The sequence below is a fragment of the Mustela nigripes genome, chromosome 2 (assembly GCF_022355385.1).
Source record: "Mustela nigripes isolate SB6536 chromosome 2, MUSNIG.SB6536, whole genome shotgun sequence".
NCBI lineage: Eukaryota > Metazoa > Chordata > Mammalia > Carnivora > Mustelidae > Mustela > Mustela nigripes.
The window spans coordinates 77823413-77844376 of NC_081558.1; the positions used below are offsets into that span (position 1 = coordinate 77823413).

At 49.3% G+C, this 20964-nt stretch overlaps 1 protein-coding gene across 2 annotated transcripts in view; it reads right to left on the minus strand.

The window, feature by feature from the left end:
- Window positions 1-21: 21 nt before the first annotated feature.
- RARB (retinoic acid receptor beta) overlaps window positions 22-20964 on the minus strand; it is a 165961-nt gene continuing 145018 nt past the window's right edge. For both annotated transcript variants that reach the window (XM_059390835.1, XM_059390836.1), the window contains exons 5-8: window positions 14383-14559; window positions 4562-4766; window positions 3564-3722; window positions 22-1529 (exon numbers count right to left, since the gene is read on the minus strand). In XM_059390835.1, the coding sequence (XP_059246818.1) occupies window positions 1333-1529; window positions 3564-3722; window positions 4562-4766; window positions 14383-14559 (738 nt within the window). In that variant the 3' untranslated portion in view covers window positions 22-1332. The remainder of the gene's footprint in view (window positions 1530-3563; window positions 3723-4561; window positions 4767-14382; window positions 14560-20964) is intronic.

The following is a 20964-nucleotide window of genomic DNA, read 5'->3' on the forward strand; positions in this document are numbered from 1 at the left end:
AGTGTAGTAAAAGCTCCCATACACTTTTAAAATAAATATATTTTATTCTTTGCCAGGAGACTCCATGGAAAAAGGTAAACAGTATATGAACATAGAAAGCATTGTTAAACAATCTCAATGTACAAACAGAGCCAGTGAAAGTACATCACAGACTTGCTAATATATAAAAAAAAAAAAAAAATTCCACTAGTGCTTAAATGAGAACTAAGAAGCTGACACTTGTATTTGTTAACCACTCTACCACAGCTTTCACTCTGCTTCATAGTGATCGAACAAGGTCAAAGGATGCAGATTCTCTGTCCATGCCTTTGGGAGTTCATATTAGCCTCTGGGCATCAAGGAGGCTAGAAAAAACCCTCCGTAGCAGGCATGCATCAGAAAGGACACTGGAGTTACATGGTATGGGTGGTAGACCAGTCTGCTAATTATCCCATGAAATTTCCCTAATGGCTTGTGAATAGGTAAACAAAAAACTTACTAACACTGAAAAGTGTTTCTGCCTTGGAGGCTACCATTACTGTAAAAATGTATCTTTTTTTTTTTTTTTTTTTAAATTGTGTAGTTATGTCATTAAGTAATAAACCACTGTTAAAGTGACATTAACAATCGAACAAATGACATCTGATTAACTGAACTGGCAGTTACACTGATACAGAATTCTCTTCTGCTAGTGCAGTGAATTTGTATCTTTTTACTGGGCAACATGAAATAGAAGACGCAGTTTGAGAGCGTCAAAAAGAGCAAGGACAAGCTTCCGTACTAACTAAATTAGAATTATCTCTAGCTTTATCTTGTCATACTGTACAACAGTCCCCTTTCCTTACCTTGATGTCCTGATTGCTCTGTGAAAGCAAGACAGTTATTTTTTTGAGCCTTTCTTAGCTGGACACGTACAGTAGTCTGTTTCACAACCTTGGTGTCTTGGTTATTCTGAGTATGCAAGGCAATAGGAAAGCACCAAACATACAGTATAGAAAGAACAGAGCCATACTTCTGTATGTACAAAGTCTTCAGAAACTTAACCGGGGTAAATCATTTTGACTGGGTCTTTGCCATGCAATCTTGAGTGTTCAAAGAGGAAAATAGAAGCTTTTAACTAGTTTCTGGTTGCACGAAATGGCTGATTTTTAGAATTGAAAAAGTTTGTATTTTTAGGTAAGTTAGACAGTGAAGAGTATATATTGATACATATGAAAACTTCTTGGTCCTTCTTGAGTTTTAATATATTTTCAGTCCAAAAACTAAGCAGCAGTAAAAATGTTTTTTTTTCCTTGCATTTTAAATCCTGGAACTGAAGGTACAGGGGAATGTTTGAAGTAGCTGGAAAGTGTCTTATTGCACCAGTGGTGACTGACTGACACCGCTGTTTTCCACTGAGCTGGGTGAGGTGCTGGGACTGTGCTCCACTGGGTTCCCACTTGAACTTGGGGTCAAGGGTTCATGTCCTTCAGAATTCTCCAGCATTTCCTGAATGAGAGGTGGCATTGATCCAGGAATTTCCATTTTCAAGGTAATTACACGTTCTGCACCTTTTAAAGAGAAATAATAAAATCCGATAGAGATAGGGAGTTAAGCTGAGTAACTCGGGATCAACTTTAATTGACTTTAGAAACAGTGAAAACTGTTCTACCAATGCATCCCCGATGCTGTCCTTATTTTTTTTTTCCCCTTTAAAGCCCTCATAATTTGACTATTTTTATGTACAATATGTTGGCGTTAAGGTAGGTATCTTGGATATCTGCAGTTAAGGTAGGTATCTTGGGTGACCCATTCAAGGAAGTTCACTTAATCCAACTTAATGAAGCTTATATCCTTCATGTACTGAAGGAAACACTGGTGGCACATATTGAGACCACATTTCTGGGTCAGACCATGCCAGTTTGAGCAGACATGGCAAGAACGAGAACCCTGGCCAGGTCTCGGAGAGGCAGTTCTGATTTTATGACATTTAAATATTTTTTACTTCATCTCTGGGAAAACAACGCAGATGTGGCGACTTGCTTAAACTTGATGATTCCATGCTTGAATCAGTTTCAGGGAAGGTTAGCAGGTTACATTTATTTAACATAACTTACAAAGAGAAGCTCCTGATAAATGACCAGAAAGAGCATATCTTAAAATAAGATAGTTATCAAGGATACCAGTTACCCATGAATGAAGGAAGTAACTTAAGTAATAAATGTGTGGTGATTATCAAGTTGATGTAGCACTCCACTGTCCAGCACAGTAGGCACCAGCCACATGTGGCATTTTAAATTTAAATTCGTTAAAATAACAATTAGGAAAAACAGTGCCTCAAATGCATTAGCCACTTTTTAAGTGCTTGAGAGCCACGTGTGGCTAGTGGCTACTTGTATTGGACATTGCAGATTATACAATATTTCCATAATCACAGTAAATTCTATTAGCACTGATCTAGCTAGATATAGAGAATGACAGTATTAAGTTAAACAGCCTCATTGATTTTAAAGTCAAAGACCTCACAATTATAATGGCCAAGCACTGGTATCTGCTATTTGCAAATAGTCTTAATCCCATGCTAGGGATGAACTCAGAATGGCTCACTTAGAAAACCTCTTAGGAGGAGCTCCGGAATTGAGACTCCTTGTCAAACCAGTTTACCGTGTTTTTAAGGCACTTTCTGAAATAGAGCATTTGTTCCCTGGCTCAGCCAAGTCTTCAGGGACAAAGCACACTTGGTACCGGGGATAGCTGCTGAGTTTTCTCTCTGAAAAAAGAAAAACTCCACTCTAGCACTCAACTGTCCTCTGGCTCTAGGCACTTCTGTAATTGCTCAAGTTGCCACACAAACTGAAAATCACTAAGCAAGAATTATCTATACCTCTCAGGAAGGCAAGAATTCCTTTGCTGAGAAGCGTGCAGAAGTCAATCTGCCTATACACAAGAGAGTGATGGCAACATTGCTTTGAGAGAGAAACTTCACCAGTAACAGTTGCCCTAAGTATTACTCATTTTCCTGAGGTTTGGATGGTCAGGAAAAACTGCAGTCAAGTTTATGTCAACCAGAGCATGTGTGAAAAGGAATGAAATGCATTAAATTAGAAAAATGAAAAGGCTGTCAATACATTCTCTTGAAAATAGTTTTTCTAGGGGCATGTGGGTGGCTCGGCTGGTTAAGTGTCCAACTCAGTTTCGGATCATGTCGTGATCTCCGAGTCCCTGAATCTAGCCCCTTGTAGGACTCTATGCTCAGCGGGGAGTCTGCTTGGCATTCTCTCTCTTCTTCTCCCTCAGCCCCTTCTTCTGCCTGTGCGCCTGCTCTCTCTCCATTCTCTAATAAATAAATCTTAACAAACAAAACACCAATTTTTCTATCCAGTCACCTGAATTACAAACTCAATCTCTTAAGATCATTGAGTAGGGTAAGATAAGAGGTTTTTAAGGGTGAATGCTATTCCTTTTGATTTCCATCAGAAATAAATTCCAGAACAAAAACAGAAAAGCAGCTATTGTCAAACATCCTGAATGAAAACATCAAGTTTAAAAAAAAAAAAAATGGTCAGGACCACTTCATGAATACAATGGAGACTCTAAAGACATACCTTTAGCACTGATGCTGCGGAGGTCTGTGATTTTCATTAAGATCTTTGGAAACATGTGAGGCTTGCTGGGTCGTCTCTTTCTGATATAAATTTTTAGTGCTTCCAGCAGTGGTTCTTGTAGCTTATCTACTTTTGTTGGTTCCTCAAGGTCCTGGCGGTCTAGATACCAGGAAGAAAGTTTTAAACAGTATCAGGACAGAAAGAGTTCCGCACTTGCCAGGAGAGAGGGCTGCTGCCCATTTCCCTTTCTTGTTTCCTTGGCCCTAGTACGTTATGACTTAATTAATCTGATGATTCAGTCACATACCAGTTTGAAGACTCGTGCAAATGTTTTAAGCAGTGATACTTGAAAATGTCCCTCTTGCTGTTAAAAAGCACATTTTCTCATTACTAGTAGCTTTGTTACAGGGAGAAAATTACTTCTTGTGACCAGGAGATGTCACTACTGAACTGAATTCAACCAAACCTTGAGCAGCTGGATGGTTTTAAAAGCAAGGTAAATAGGCCCCGTAATTAAAGCCATTACTTTTTAACCACTTAGGATTCAATGTCCTGTGAGCCAGTAGGGGTCAACACAAAGAAAGCCATATTTTATGCCAGTCCTTTAAGAGTTAGGGGTGTGTGTGTGGGGGGGGGGGGGGACAACCCAGTGACTTGTAGTCCAAGCCACTGCAGTCACAAATGGCACAAGGAAGTCCCTTGCATTATCATTAAAATGTTCTTAGGCAATTTATTTTACAATAGTCTGATCCTGCCTTAGAAAGAACCAGTAGCAATTGGAGAAATATCATTTTGGTATTTCAGAGCAAAAGGATCCCAAATATCTTCATTTAATTTGCAATTTGGAAAAATGCAACAACCCCCTAGCATGCATGCCTGGCTATTTATTCACATGTCTTTCTCCATGCAAAATTACTCCAAAATGGAGATAGGAATTTCCCATAAATTACAAGTTGTTCTTCATGGAATCTCATGAGGGTTTTCTAGGTAGTTGGTACCTCCACAGATTAAGCAGATGGCACTGAGAAGGCCTGTTTCTGTGTCATCCATTTCCAAAGGCAGGAGCTGGTTGGCAAAGGTGAACACAAGGTCAGTCAGAGGACCAAATCCAGCATTGTGCATCTGAGTTCGATTTAGGGTAAGGCCATCTGAAAATGTCATGGTGTCTTGTTCTGGGGTATACCTGGTGCAAATTCTAAGAATCTGGAAGGAAGAAGAAAAAAAAAACAACCATATTTGGTGGGTCATCAAAGCCAGCCTGTCCCTATGGCATCAATCTAGCTGGGAAGGAAGATGGAGATTTCCAAGGAGCTCTCACATCACGTGAGGCACACTGCCCGCCTTCTGGATGTGGAATGTCTTCTAGCAGCCCTTTCATTGAAAGAGTATAGAAGCCAAAATATGGGCTAACATTATTTAGGGAATAATAAACAGGACACAAGAAATTTTAAGAAATATTTGTGCTAAAAGTAATTCATTTGACTCAAATAAACATTTACCGAGTACCTACTCATGTCCTAGGCACTGTGCCAGATACTGGGGAATAAAAAGATTTTTTTCTTAAGAGCTTACAGTCTACGAAAAGAAAAAAGGCACTATCTACCATTTATGAAATGCTGAGTATATGTCAAGTGTTAACCATGGCCCTACGTTCAAGCTTTCAAACACTTTAGCAAGTGAATATTATTCCAATTTTATAGATGAGGGACCGAAGCTCAGCGTGGCTCAGTCATAAGCCCCATGTCACGCGGTTCCCATGTGGCTGGGTTTGATGCCAACCCAGGTTGGGCCCTCTTCCACGAAGCCTCTGCTCACACAGCTCCCTCCCAGCAGCTCCAATCTGAGGAGCAGGAGGGGAACTGCAAGGGGGAGAGCGTGGACACAGCCGGAAGGAGATCAAGGGCAGAGTCACAGGGAAGAGGAGGCATTTCTACCACGCCCAGATATCTGGTTGGGATTTCTGTAGGTGAGAAGCCCGGGCCGTGATGCCAGTCTTCCGGTGCCACCCGGCATGCCCCTCATAGAAAACTCTGCTGGTCACCCTGGCCACACCCGCTACCAGGAAGTCGCCTGCTTGGTGCTGTGGGCCTTCAGGCCTCACTCAGCATGGCCAACTCCAAAACCCCCTCGTGTAGCTATGTCATCACTGCAGCTGGCGTGCCCACTGCCCTCTCGGCTGGCACCGCCGGCAAGGAGCTCCATGGACACAGAGCACTCATCTGCCCAGAAGCATATTTCTGTACCGATCACTGTGAGGGGCCTTTCTGGTGGCCACGTGTCTACCTTTGACTTTTCCTTCTAAAAAAGCCTTAGAGCTGTGTGAAGCAGAGAAATTTATTCTGTCTGGACAGGAGTGGATAACCTGGTAGGCTAAGAGCGCTGTTTTTTTCCAGATGCTTGTGCTCTGTATGACTGGGTGTGGTCACTTCAGTGTCAACAAAGAGGAGGACAGATGTGATCAGAAGGGTCTGCGATCTTCCCGTGACAGGGCCCTGTGCGGAGGGGGTAGCCCTCTGACGAAGCCACAAGACTCCGAGCTACAAGGGAAGTCCCTGTAGAAGAGCCCCCTTCCCACTCTCCATATTCCCACCAGGACTCCTAATGCAAGAACCAGGTCAAATCTTTTCGTGCTGGGTGTTCGGGGCAAAGACACTGCCCCTGCCCAAGACCATCCTAAAGGACTGGCTAAGTGACCACATGAGCCAGGGGGCAGGGCTGGCGCACTGGAAAGGTCGCCTGTTCTTGGGTCCTTGCTCTGGTGTTCTCCGAACCTCCAACCCATGGGGCTAGGAGGCAGCCCTCCTCCTACATGCTGGACTCCAGTGTGGACTTGGACGAGAGTATAAAGATGTCCTGTAAAGTGAGGCCATGGGACATCTGCTACATCTGCTGATGGGGAAAAAAAAAGCCTGACCCCAATGTCTTCTTGGTTAGAAGAATATCTCCTGAGAGGAGAAGGGGGGAACGATGAGCGCTCCGTCCTCTAACATATGAGAGCTAATGGTTTATTTATCAGTGCCTCCATGCTGGGGACTGTGCTAAGTGTTTTAACATATTACCTAATTCTCCTATCAACTCGTAACTTTGATCATCCCATTTTACAGATAGAGAAACAAAGGCAAATAGCTTGTCCTAGGTCACATAACTGCTAAGTGGCATGATCTGCTTCAGGTGATCGGTCCCTAGCACTTAAGTGCTCCCCTATGCTGTGCTCTTCACCTCTGCCCCCCAGTGGCCTCCATCCTCTTCCTGCCACTCTCCATCCCCCGCTGCCTAAGGTGAAATGACATCCAGTCAGCATTAATTTGGATATTAGCCTCATTTGTCTCCTTGGCTCGCTGCCTTAGTGCAGTGCACAACCTGGACGGTTATGCATGGTGACCTACCTGGTACACAGAAGTGCGCGGCCTTGGAAACGGAAAATTGGGCAAAGCTCACTTCCGGTGAGGGGGCACGATCTAAATCAGGACACATCCTCAAACTTAACATTCCTATTATGTGATCAAGTGGCAAGTGAACGGGAAAGCAACTGAACGTGAGTTGTTGCTAAAATGTTACAAAGATTCCTCTTCGCTGGATGGGTGGCCGTTTTTGCCTCTCAGGTATTTGCCCAGAGACCTCTCTGAGCCTGTCCCCCCATTTCCTCTGAGTCCCCAACTGAATGACCAGTTTCACGTCATCTTGGTAGCTGAGGGGTTATGAAGTCCATTCTCCATGTCAGAGCAGCAAAGGAACTGAGAGGCCCCGGCTTATAAGCCTTAGTTCCCCTGAAAGCCCCAGCCCAGGCCCCTTCACACCACCTGGAGGAGCATAAGGAGAGATGCCTGCGTAGGGACGGGTCACGTGATGGGCAGAGTCAGAAGCTCAGTATTTATGGGCTCAAAATCTCCAGACACATTTCCAGTTTGGAATCAAATAGGTACTAAATAAGTCTTTGCAGCTGCAGCAGGCTGCCAAGAAGTGAGTGCACTAGATCTGTCCCTGTGAGAATGAAGGAAACCAGGATTTGCTGGAAAGGAACGGAAGACCAGGGTTTAGGTATTTGCAAGCTGTCAGCGGCTCACTTAGAAATCCAAGTCTGCACTGGAGCACACAAATGTCTCTTTTGAACGATTCTAGTCTGAAGGGTGCCCCTCCTCAAAAGCGGGAAAATGTCTGGATTCTAATGAAGCATTTCAACTATGTTTTGTGGCCTCTCTCCCTAGAAAGTTCAAAACCCAAACCAAGTATTAACGGGCTGTCCAGAGGGGACGGCCCATGGCCTGAGATGAGAGACTGGTCAATGTCTTCTTTTACGAGGGGAGCCTGCACTCTCCCCCTGTCCAGGCTGGGCCCAGTGGGCAGCAGGCTTCCTCCTCAACCACGCAGCCGGGCCTGCCTCTGGAGAGGAACCAAGGAGTTTCAGTTGGTTCAAGTCAAACCCCAGTGGCAACTGCCAAGTGCTTCACCAGTATTAAAACGCCCTTTGTTTGAAACAGGGTATTGCATCTGGACAGGGGAGCACGCGGGCCCCATGAGTTGGGCAAAAATAGCGCAGGCGAGGCTGACTCACGCAAGGAGGGCCCTGCTGGATGGCACGGGGCTCTGTGACCAGCCATCCTGACGCTCCTCGGAGGGAGGACCCTCAGCCTTCCTGCCTTCAGCAAGGACAGGTGAATATTGTTCCACTGCCTTTGGGGTCCCCCTGGGAGGATCTGAGCGTGTGGGATCGCAGGCACAGAGAGAGAGACCTGTCGCCTTCTTTCCTTGTCCCTGTGACCACTCTAATCCAAGCCACCCTCACCTCTCCTCTGGGGATTCTGGCCTCCGCGTCTGCTCTCCCAGCGAGAGCATGCTATTCAAAGTCGCCACCAGAGGGGACCTCGTCCTTGCTTAAAATCCCTCCAGTGGCTTCGAGCTGTTCTAGATCTGTGACATTTAGACTTCTTCCTCCGTGGCCTCTACCTATCCCATTACAGCTCCTTTCCCCTTGCTCCTTAACTTTTGCCCATTTCAACCTTTCTGAATCTCTAGCAAGTCAATGTCACAGCAAAGCGTCTGCACTTGCTGTTCCCTCTGCCTTTGATGCTTTTCCCTTGATCTTCAGGATTCTTCCTCCTCAGAGCTCAGTTCAAATGTCACGTCCTCAGAAAGCACATGCTTCCTAAGACCATTACTTTCTATCCTATCACCCACTTTTGTTTGAAATAGGAAATAAAACTGTTTTAAAACTGAGGTATAGCATGTGCAGTGGCTTTAAAAAATTCTTTGCTTCTACTCTATTTAAGGAGCAAAGCTTCATTCCTCTCCCCTTGAGTGTGGGCAGGACCCAGTGACTCGATTCTCACATAGAATCCAGGGGAAGCAACGGGTGTGACTCTGGAGAACAAGTCATAGGAGACGAGGCACTGTGGACGACTCCTTTCAACTCTCTTATATCTCATTTTGGGGGAAGCTGGCTGACACATCATGGAAAGGTCCATGGGGCAAGAAACTGGGCCTTCCTCCCAACAACCAGCACTAGCTTGCCAGACACCTGTTAGGAATCCCTGGAAGCAGCCCTTCTGTCCCGATAAGCCTTAGGAGGATGAAGCCCCTGCCAGTGTCTGGCCAGCAAGCTTCTGAGTGACCCGATCCAAAAGCACCCAGCTCAGCCAGTTCCTAACCCACAGGGCCCCAGGAGATAGTAATGCTCATCACTTAACACTGCTAAGTTTCATGGCAACTTGATATACGGCAATGGATAATGAGCCCAATGTACTGCTCACAGCTCAAGTGTACAGGTGACTGCATCCCCCCCAGGTACACGCCTGTGGAACTGCCACCCAGATTGAGACACAAAGAGTTCCAGCTCATCTGGGCTCCTGTGGCCCCTCGAGATCCAATCCATCCCCTGCTGCTTGTCCCTCTCCCTTCCAATTAACCGTTATTTTGACCTTGATTCCTGCAGACTAGTTTTGCCTGTCCTTGAACTCGAGGTAAAGGGATTCACTCTGCACATTCCCTCTTGTGTCCGGCCTTTATGAACTCCGAGTCACAGCTGAGATTCCCTGTGGGAATAGGTGAAGCTGTTTCTTTTTCACTGCTGGATAGTATTCCAGCCCCCCCCCCCCCTCCCCCCGGCTCCCCGGCCCGGCCTGCTGTCTTCTCCCTGGTGTGCCGTCCCTCTCTGGGCCGGCTGACCACCGCCGCGCCCGGAAGATGGGCCTGCTCTTCACCTGCCCTGCTCGCTGCTCTGTCTCGGGCATCTGGGCTGTGGAGCCCACACAGCAGGTGGCTAGTGAACAGCTGTTCAATTATTAATGAAGCAGATTCCCTCATCAGAAATCTCTCCCACCTTGTAACCCCCTGAGGGGCCAACTGGGGATTTCTGAGTCCCTAGGCAAATGAGGAAAGCTCAAATGGCTCATGCATCTCGGGCCATGAACTGTATCTGGTGAGTCATGGGGAGATCCTGATCTGGTCTGACAATCCCCAGTTCATGCAGCTTCCACACGGCAGAGCTGGGATCTGAACTCAGGGAGTCTGGCTCCCGCCCTCTCACCCCACACTGACTGCCTCACAGTGATGTCCGGTGACAACCAGGGCGACAGCTCTGATCCCAGGGGTGAGAAGGCTGGGTTTCAGAGAGACACGGGACCTCCTCACGCCCGCACGGAGGCCGAGGGCGATGCTGCAGCCCAGCTCAGGCTGTGGGCTCCGGGGCAGAGCCGGCTCCTCTTCGGGCTGGGTCTGGTCTCTGCTGAGCCTCCGGAAGGGGGAGGACGGGTTCATGTGGGAATGGCCCCCCACGGCTCTAGAGCCGCACGGTCCCCAGAACCCTAGGAGCCACAAATCATGTCCTGAAGTCACACGGGGCAGACCCTTCTGCGTCACCAGAGCTAAGTGCGCTGCCCCTGGTGTGGGAATGTTTCCTCAGGGCAGCGGGGGCAGCGGGAACCCAGGAAGGCCCCGAGGGACCCTCATGGAAGCCCTCACACTACCTCACGCTGGAACCCGCCCAGATGCAACACTCCGAAGGCAGCCCATGTTCTGGAATTCCAATTTTGATCTCTCACTCATTTGCCATTCATTCATTCCCAAATAGTCACCTCCTCACTGTTCCTCAGTCTGCCAGAGCCTCCCTGCCTAAGGGCCTTTGAGCTACACTCTTCAGGTCGCTCTCCCTCGTACACCTCCCTGAGTACTGTCTCTTACTGTTCCAGCTCTTTCTGTTCTTTCATTCAGGTCTCTTCAAAGGTCACCTGCTTCTCTACACACACAACAGAACCTCATGAAACACACAGCTCATGACCACCTCAGTCACGCTCCTGGTCTTGATCCTGCCTCTATTTTTCTTTGCGGCCCGTCAGACCCTGCCTATTCATCTGCTTATTCTCCATCCGTCCCCTGTCGAAGGGCAGCTCCACGAGGGTAGGCATTTCTGTCTTGTTCACTGCTGTGTCATCAGAGCCTAGAACAGTGCCTTGCACACAGCGGGTCCTCAGTGAGTATTTGTAAAAGGCAGAGCAGAGAGGGGAGGAGGTCAGCAGGGAAGAGCAAACAGAAGGTCAGACAGCCGCAAGCATTATTTTTGATGATTTTTAAGTTGAGAGAGACTTGATTCAATTACCTGCACAGAAGAGGCAGCTGAGGGGCAAGAGGAGAAGAAACAGGATAGGGAAGATAAAGGAGAGCCCGCAAGAAGGAGAACGTGAGCACAGGTGAGGGGACCACTCTTGGGGGGTCCCTTCCTTATCCTGACTACAAACCTGGGGTGCCACAGCTCTGGGATGAGGGATGGAAAATGGTTTCGAAGATTTGACCCATCTTAAGAGAGACTTTGCAGCTACTTGACCCCTGTGGGAAATCATGAATCCTAGCTCTGAGGGAAGCCTGGCTGTGGACTCCACACCAAAGGGTCCCCACCCAGGCAGACGCCAGGACCGGAAACCCTTCTGGAGGGTGGTGTGGAGAGAGCACAGGCTAAGGGGCATGCTTTCCCCTTCTGGACAGCCCCAGCAGGCACCGCGCACTTGGGAGCAAAGGCCTGTCTCAGAGCACACACAATGCGTGGTGCTAGGCCAGAGCTGCCGACCCCTGGGATAACTCTGTGTTTCCCTTCTAGGGGCTGACAGCAACTTCAGCCTGTGTCTGTCCATCTTTCCTTCTAGTGTGTCTGTCTCGCTCTATCCCTACATCAATGGCTTCGATAAGAAGATTCTTCTAAATGGGTCAGCCAGTTGATATTCTCATCCGAAGGATGCTCTTTGAAGCTGTGCATTTTTCAGGCTCTTGTGATTAATTGCCTTTGCCACAAATTCTTGGAAATGAGCTCTTATCTGGGGCCAAATAAGTACTCCTTCTGCTTCATCTCATAAGACTGGACGTCTCTGCTCTTCCCCGAGTAGGGCTTTTCCCTCTTGCGCCTACTGCATCCCAGCCCCCAGCCCCATGGACCAATGAAGCCAGGACACAGTGGTTGAAAGAGTTTTCTGACTCCTGTCTCAGGGTCCGGAATTGTCCCCATGTGCTTTTAACAGCTTTGTCCCTGTTTGTGCTTATACCCATGACTATATTTAAGCCTGTTTAAAGAATTACTTTAGTCAATGCCTCATTGATTTCTATTCCAGTTGTACAGATAGGTAAACTCAGACTGGGAAAGGTTAACTCAACCAAAGTCACAGATATTGGTCTTGTTCTACCCAATTCCACCAAGAGGCCAAGCACTGCTTCTTGGATCCATGGACAATCCAGAGGAGTGCTTGGGTTTCACTGTAAACGTGGGATGTGGAAAGACAGCTGGAGGTTGTGGGGGGATTTAAAGGGGGTGGGTCTAAGCACCCCTGACCATGAAAGTATGGGGTGTTGAGAAAACAAGATGCTTCCTTGGAGGGTCGCAAAGGCTCCTTCTCGTTTCACCTTTCCCAAAGGACTGGAGTTGAAGGAACCCCACACGGTCACCACTTGGCAGCCAGACAAGAGGAGGACTAAGAAACAAGCAAAGAACCTAAGTCAGAGCCCAAACTTCAGGAAGGCTCCAGGCCCTGCCGGGTGGCCACGTCATACAGGGAATCAGAATTCCACCATGTGGCCTGGTGCAGAGCCTGACCTGGTGGTGCCACCTCATGGTCCCCTCAGCCACTCTGGACCTCTGGGGCACCTCTCACCACGTGCTGGTAACTCCAGTCTCTACTCATATCCTGGGGGGGTCTGGAGGCTTAGGTGAAACTCAACCTGAGTGCTACACTTGAAGGACTCGTAGGAAAGGGTAAGAAAGCACAGGCTTTCCTGTGAATTATTCCAGTAGCTCATTATTAACATCGTCACAGATTTGCTCAGGGGGCCTCTATTAATCTCTGGTGGCCTGGTTGGTCCTATGCCCACGGTCCACCTACCACCATCCCCTGTTTATGCCTCTAATCCTTTCATGACTTTTGGGATAGAAATATGTGGGTCTTGGAATTTGGTTCCAGCATTCACCTGACCTGGGTAACTCACCCAGTCTCTAGCTCCTCATCTGTAAAATGGGCTGAATCTCCATCCCCCAGCCGGCTCACTGAGCTGTGGGAGGCTCAAGTGAGCTGAGGTTTGCAGATGCCATGGGGTGTGGGCAGGTGACCGGTGAATGCTGCTTTGAGGTTTCATTTTTTTCTAAATGTCCCTGAGTTCATCCCAGATCCTCTGATTTTATGAGATGAAAAAATATATTTTATATATATATATATTTTTTTTTTCATATATATATATTCTCAGGATCCCTGGCACATGTAGGTTACAGAGAAGAAAAAATATATTTTATATATGTATATTTACATATATATATTCTCAGGATCCCTAGCACATGTAAGTTACTGAGCAACCATTACCACTCCTAAGATCCAACCAGTGAGCAGAAAGACACATAAACATTCAAGCTCCCTACACAACTGCCTCATACGGGGTCCTCTCTCCTCCTGAGCAGGACTGTGTGTTTAATTACAGTGAGTAACTCCATTTGCTTTGCAGAACTGTTTATACCCAAAGCTATGAAAGATGTAATAAAGAGAAAAATCTACGCTTTTAAAGCACCGCAAAAGCGAATTTTACTTTCTCTATTTTCTGATGCGTCGCCGGGGGCCAGCTTCCCCTCCCACTTCCTCCAGAGGCCCATCCGTACAGACCAGCCCCCACCCCAAGGCAGGGTACATCCCTGTCACCTCTAATGGGAGCTGCCCCCCCATCACGGAAACCAGCCCAGCCAGAATTAATCACACCATCCCTGAAGCCCCAACCAGGTAGAGGGAGGGAGGGATGGCATCTGGCCAGTAGACCCACCGAGGACAAGGTGTGACAGGGTCCCTAGTCGCCCCAGTGTGAGAACAGAAGAGGGGAGAGAGGCACCAGGAATCCATTCCCTTTGCACAGATAGGGACACTGAGTCCAGGAAAGGAAATTATTCTCCCGAGGCCGCTGACAGAGGTGGTAGAAGATCAGAGGGCAGAACCAGGGCAACGTGAGCCAACTCCTGTGGGTTTAGCTCAGAGAAGCCTGATGGCCTTTCAGAGATCTACAGGACTGGCCTGCGGAAGGGCTTCTGGGGGAGGCCAGCAAGGCTGTGACTGAGACAGGCCGGGTCCTGCTCCAAGGCCATGCAGTGGGGGTTCCCACACCAAGTCGAGAAGGGATGAGGTTCAGCCCAAGTCCTGGGCATCCCCGAGCCTCCGGCAGCGGAATGGAAATTGAGGCAGGGAGATCGGGCTTGGCAAATGATGCAAGTGGCTGGAGGAGGCTGGGAGACCGAAGCCTCTGGAGGTCTTCCAAGTACCCCGGTCCACTCCCCCCGCCCCACCCCTGACCAAGAGCTCAGAAGGGCACATACCAGAATGTCCAGGCAGGCAGCCTTCAGCAGGGTGATCTGGTCTGCAATGGTCAAGCCGGTGAAGCCTGGCAGACGTTTAGCAAATTCCACAATCTTAATAATGCACTTGGTGGCCAGTTCACTGAACTTGTCCCAGAGGCCCAGGTCCAGTCGGACTCGATGGTCAGCACTGGAATTCTAAGAGGGAGAGAAAACACTGTAAGGGGGAGTTTCTGGAAAGCTTGGGAGACAAGGAACTCGGCACATTTTCTATGAATGCACTAATACTTCGGTCTTGACCAGGGAGCTTCTTGCTAGGGTCGCTGGGTGTTGAGCCTGGATTGTTTTGAAGATGCTCCATATCATAGCTCTGAACCACCAGGCTGTCAATAGGAGATAAAGGGGGTTTCTCTTAATGTGATTATTCCAACTAGTACATGAAGGAAGGATAGAATAAGGAGCCACCATTTTAGAACCCTGATGAATTAACGGCCGCCATTTTAGAACCCTGATGAATTAACGGCTCTAGGCACTGACGATCAGTGATTGCTACAATCTTAAAAAGAGGCAATGTCATGGAATCACACACACCCACCTTTGAAATAGTCAAAGCAGGATGAGAGTGGGCCTTTAGATCGAACTACAGAAATCCGGGAGACATGGGAACATGGTAAGTTACACCACAGGGGATGCAACCGTCCCCATCCAGAATGCTAGAGCCTTCATCACACCAATTAATTGGTCTCTTCCACAAACGCATTGTAAGAACTGGAAAGAGAAACCTGTAGACTAAAAGTGACTCAACCTAGATGCCTATTAACCCGTAAATAGAGAAATCCACGGCACCCCACCCAACAGAATGCTGGTTAAGGGCAACAGCAAAGAAAACATGACCCAGGCCACAACACCGAGGAGCCTCAGAAGCATCACACCAAGTGGAAGGTGGCAGACACGAAAGCCTGCACACAGAAGGACTCCATGAACAGGACATTCTGAAAATAGCAAAACTACAGGAAGAGAGAGCAGATCAGTGGGACAGAGGCACAGGAGGGGACCAAAAAAAAAAAAAAAAGAAAAGAAAAAGAAAAAGGAGACTGAATTACAAGGTGTACACCTTATCTGAATTCTGTTTCAAATAAACTAAAGGACCTGACACACGTAAGAGAAGTGGGATTGTGAGATATTACGGTGTTTGAGATGCGAATTTCCTGTAAAGAAAACATTGCTGTTTTCAGTGTTGGCAGAAGGTCGCATCACTGAGAACATCAACATATTTACAGGCCCAATAACATGTTTGTAAATTTACTTCCAAAGACTATATGATGAGGAGAGCGTCGATGGCGGCTGGAGGATGAAACGGGGCCGGCTGGGGAGCGATCCCGGTGGTCACTACTCTATCCTCTGCTTCCACAGTAAGTTTACAGTCGTTCATAATAAAGATGAAAGGTGAGACAGGGACAGTGTGAATGAGAACAAAAGGTTACAATGACACCAACAGAGTACGGCGTCCCTTAGTGACCTCAGACCTGTGATGGTCACATGCGTGTTTCCTGGTTGCCCCTGGTCCCAGCGCCAGGCGGCCCCATGACACGTGCAGCGTGATGACAAGCGACTTGCAGAGGGGGCTGCCAGCCAGGGGTAGCTGCTGGGATAACACAGCTGCTCCTCCGGGGAGCCCCGGCCTTCTCACTCCTCAGCAGCTTTAATCCTGGACCCCGAGGGCCAGGTTCCTGCAGTCCCCTGGCTTCTGGGAACCACAGAATAAATCAGGGGAACAGACTTCAGTCCAACTACAGCCCTCGACTGGCTGGAGCCTCCATCCATTTGCACACTCCTACAGTCACTGACTCGCCAGCCTTTCCCCTCCTTCCCTCTGTTTCACGAAGGTCTCCTGCCCCACCCGCACGCAGCTAGAGGCTGGGGTATCACAGCTGAGCAATCACACATGCTTCCAGCCCTGGCGAGCTGACAGCCTGGCGGGGAGAGCACCTGCTGCTCTCTGGGACTCGCCATGGACGACCCCGTCCAGGCCCCCGCTCTGGACCTCACCCAGCAAAGAAGGGGCTAGTTTTTCTCAGCTTCATCCTAAGATGGAGAAAAGCCATCTCAGAGAGGTAAGCTAACCTGCCATCGAGGGGCCAGAAGTGGGTCCCAGGTCTACCAGATCCCCAGCTGACAGGTGTGCCCTCCCATAAGCAGTGCCTCAGTCTCCCCATTTGTAAAGAGGAATATGTGCCACGTGCCCTCAAAGGCTGAAGGGGAGAGGAAGTGGGTTCCCAGTGTACTAATGGTGCTGGGTGTGTTCTGGGGGTTTGGTCAGCATTGGATCCCTTTCCTCAGCACCCCTACCTGCCCACGGCACCGCCAAATGGTTCAGACAACAGCAGTGACCATCTTCTCCTCTGCCCTCCCGAGCAGAAGGAGCAGGGCCAGCAAAGTCCCCATTCTGGTCCCCACTCCATGGCCCATTACCAGCCTCAACCTAGCCTTCCCCATGTAATCAGTAAGGAGGATGCTCAGTGTACACAGCAGACAGGACACCACTAAGAACTTGCTGGAAATTACGGAAGGTCTCAGCTTTCGGTAAGGACTACACTACCTTGGAAAGTGGTTTTGTGCGGCTTTTTGTTTTCTTTTTCTCTTTCTTGGATCCCCAGAGCAGAATCTCTGGTGTGCGAGCAGTTGAATGACTGTCCTGCATTCTTGCCATTGTGCCGTCCTTCTCTCCTGCCTCTGCAGTCCTTTGGAGGACGGCTCCTCCCTCCCTCTGAGCCCGTGGGGTTTGGGCAGGGCTGCCAACGCCCTTAAGCACAAGGAGGGTGCTTGGCTCTGGTCCTCATAATCACAACAGGCCCTCCTCTCGGCCACAGAGATTGGTTCAGAAAAGAGCAGGCAACTGCCAGCAGGCCCATGAGGCTCACTTCTGAGTCTTTGGCTGGAACAACTGGGGAACAAGGCTGTCAGTGTGGGTTGCCAGGAGTTTTCAGGGGCTATTTGGTGGAGAAGGCCTTCTTAAAAATGAAGCCAACTCAGAGGAAAGCTGAGGTGAGGGAGGAAAAGAAAGAGGAAGAGTGGCTCTGTCCTGAAGATATGGAAATGCTGGATCCAGCCATGCCTGATCCACACCATGACTTTTTGGAAAAAAAATCTAGGTTCGTTTGAGTTTGGGTTCCTCTCACCTGTAGCAGGAAGAATTTGGACTGATGAACAGGTATAGCTGAGAGAGTTTAGGCCTGACAATGTCACATCCTTCCTCCAAAGAACTATTAAGAGTTAGAGAAGAGGTCCGCCCCCAGCACCAGCATCCTGGTCTGAGCCACCATCACCTCCTGCCTAGATTACTGCAATAGCCTCCTCGCTGCTTTCCCTCATTCCACTCCCAGTGCCTTATGGTCTATTCTTATCAAAGGAATAAAGGGAACCCTTTAAGACAAAAGTCAAAGCAAATCACTGTACTGCTCAAAATCGCCAATGATTTCTCATCTCAGACCAAAGGCCACAGTCCTTCCACTGGCCTGCGAGGCCCTCCCAGATCCGGCGCCTGCTCTCTGACTCCCTGTCTTCCCACTTGGACCAGCCTCACTGGTCTCTCGCCATCCGTGAACAAGTGGGCGTGTACCTGCCTCCGGGTCTTTGCACTGGCTATTCCGTCCACCTGGATTCCTGCTCCCCCAGCTACCCACACGATGCTCTCCCTCATTCCTTCACCATCTTTGGTCAAATGTCACCTACTCTTTTTTTTTTTTTTTTTTTTTATGGGCCACTTTTTTACAGTACTTATTCCCTATCACACTATCATTCCCTTATTTACACGGGGCTTCTTGTCTCATTTTCCTCCTGCTGTCCCCTCAGTGTCTGAACAGTGCCTGGTCCGTGGCAGGCAGGGTCTCAACAAGTGTTTGTTCAATGAGTCAACGAGGAAGGACGTTCCCCCAAGTCCTTGCTTCTGGATGTCTCAGGACACGACCATTCTGAGGATGAGGCTCTCCCCGCTATGGTCTAGGGCTGCTCAGGAGGACTCTGGCTGCCTCTGGAGGCAGGCAGAGCGGAACCACCCAGGCAAAGGCGAGGCTCCCAGGGCCTGGTGTTTAGGCCTCTGACAAATGTCAACAGTTCCATGAAGGGAACGGTGCACCCCAGACGCATATCTTTAGTTCCTTACCTCAGTGAAAACCAGCCCGGAGAGTCCATAAAACTAGCTTTCATCCTGAATACTGGGGAGGAAAGCCGGAAAGGAGTTTGCATGAGGGATGCCACAGAAGGCCTTCAAAGGGTGGGTGCCACCGGCGCTTTCCGCAGCACCCCCTGAGGAAGGTGGGCATGCATCCTCCAGATGGATTTTATTCCTTCCTCAAGGACCCTGGTGGAACACAGCACACTCGGGGGAACAGAAGATCAAGATGTGCGGCCATTCGGGCTGTAATTAAATTTAATAGGCAGTTTATCCAGTTTGTAGGAAGATGACACGGAAGAGAGGGACAGAGAGGAGAGCTTACGGCGGGAAATCATTTTACAATGGAGTATCCATCTGGAAAAAAAGACATTGGCCCGACCCAGCGAGTGTGAACGAAACCCCCATCAGTATGAGGTTACTTCATCACACACTGGGCTGCGGGAGAGAAGCCTGTCGTACCTTCGATTAAAAATAATGCACAGCCGTCTTAATGGCATGTAAATCTAACTCACTATTATGCAAACCGAAGGGAAGAGGCAGTTAATAAAACACAAAATAACCTGGTGTTTTATTATACTGGTTGCTCGATTCATAGGCATGAGGTTTAAAATGGCTTATATATTATCTGCCAGCCGCAGCAAACGGAGAGCTCGGCTTGTTTGGGTTGGTAATGAAGGTGGTGATGGGGCGCACTGAGGGAAGTGTGGGTTTTTAGCAGCACTTCTGAAAACTGGGGGAACAGGAGAGTGAAAGGCTGGGGTGGTCACGGAGGCCCTGGCTGAGGGCTGATGAGCAGCCCGGCCGGGGGTGAGAGGCAGGCCCTCCTGGAACTATGGCTCTCCCTCCCCCACTCCTCCGCAGGGGGTGGGAGCCCCTCTCTAGGCAGGTCCCCCCACTCTGCCTTCCCACAGTGCTGTGCGGCGGGGGCCCTGTGGAGGGGTGCGCTCCAGGGCCTCTTTCGCAGCAGCACCGCCCAGCCCCACTAGGAAATCCAATTATATGGCCATTTTGGTGACGCAAAAGGGATCCCTTCTCTGATTGCCGTTACTTGCAGAACAAGACCCACAAACGGAGACGGAATCACGGGTGATTCTGAAGTTCCTGTGTGTGGCAGCTGCTGGATACTACAGTGGTTCAAGCAGGCCTGCTCATGGCTCCTTGCAGCTAAGGAGGAAAGGCAAACTCTTCCCAACAGTAAGGAGTGACTTTCTCAGGGAATGTTGGGGTCATCTGTCAGGAGCCTCCTTCCCTAGGCCTGAATCTACCCTTCCACGACCCGGACAGGCCGATGACCACCTAGACGGGCTGATGCCCTTTCGAGTCGTGTTTGCAGATGGCTCCTGTCATCCACATTCCATGTCCCTGGGGCACACATGTCCCAGGCCATAACCCTGGGGGGCAGGCCCCCTTCTGAGGGTTTCACAACCAGCTCCCTCTAAATCTCATGGCACACTCTGCCAGCAGGGGTTGTTCTCGTCCCAGCGACTGGGGTGGAGGCCAAGGCCTGGGGAAGTGAAGTCAGTCGAGCAAGAGGCTCAGCTGTGAGGCGAAGGCCCAGGACGGCCATCAGGCAGTGTGGCTCCAGTGTCCGCGCTGCCCACTGTCACACCCTGTCACCTGCCCTCTTGTTCCTGGGGCGTCTTATGTTCGGCGTTTGTCTTCTAGGCCCTGCGATTGTATCTGTGATCTCCCTCCCGGTTGGTAATGCTGGAAGCTTCCAGGAGGTGGCTGAAAGGTCCCTGGCACGTTATGACGAGAACATGATGTACCAGGCCAGCATCTCTCTGTGGTCCATGAACATGTATCTCGGCATTAGGGGCTTTAGGAATGTACCAGCGGGGGTCCCTCCATCAGTGGGAAGAGGGAGGCATGGGGGCCCCCAGCACACTTTCAGCATTCTCGCAGAACCGGATGCTTTCAACAGGTGGGGAAACGCTGCAGCCATCCTGCAGCCTCGGCTGGAAAGACAGGCACTGTCTCAAAGGCATGGCAGCCCGTGGGCGGAGAGGGCTCCAAGCAATAGGCCACGGGCAATGGGAAGAGGGAAGGAACAAGGGTCTCGAAGGACCTCCCCAAGCGCTCCCGGGAAGTTGGCTAGAAGCGAGCATGATATCCCTGAAAGTAATGTTTTAGGGGTGCTCCTGCACCCCCACTGCCCAAGACTCCAGGACCAGTACATGAGACTGGAAGGGCCCCTCGGGACAGCCACAGCCCCTTCACTGATGGTGATCTCAGAGACCCAGGGACCCTGGCGGAGGGCAGGGGGAGAGATTCAGGGATATACTGGCTGGAGGGTGTAGATCAGAGTTTTGGAGGATGTCCAGGAGATGCTCGATCTTGGGGTGATCTCGGCTGCTCTGAAGGACCACAGATGGCTTCTGAAACTAATGCCGCGGGCACATCTAAGAATGAAGCAAAGCTCTGTCCTG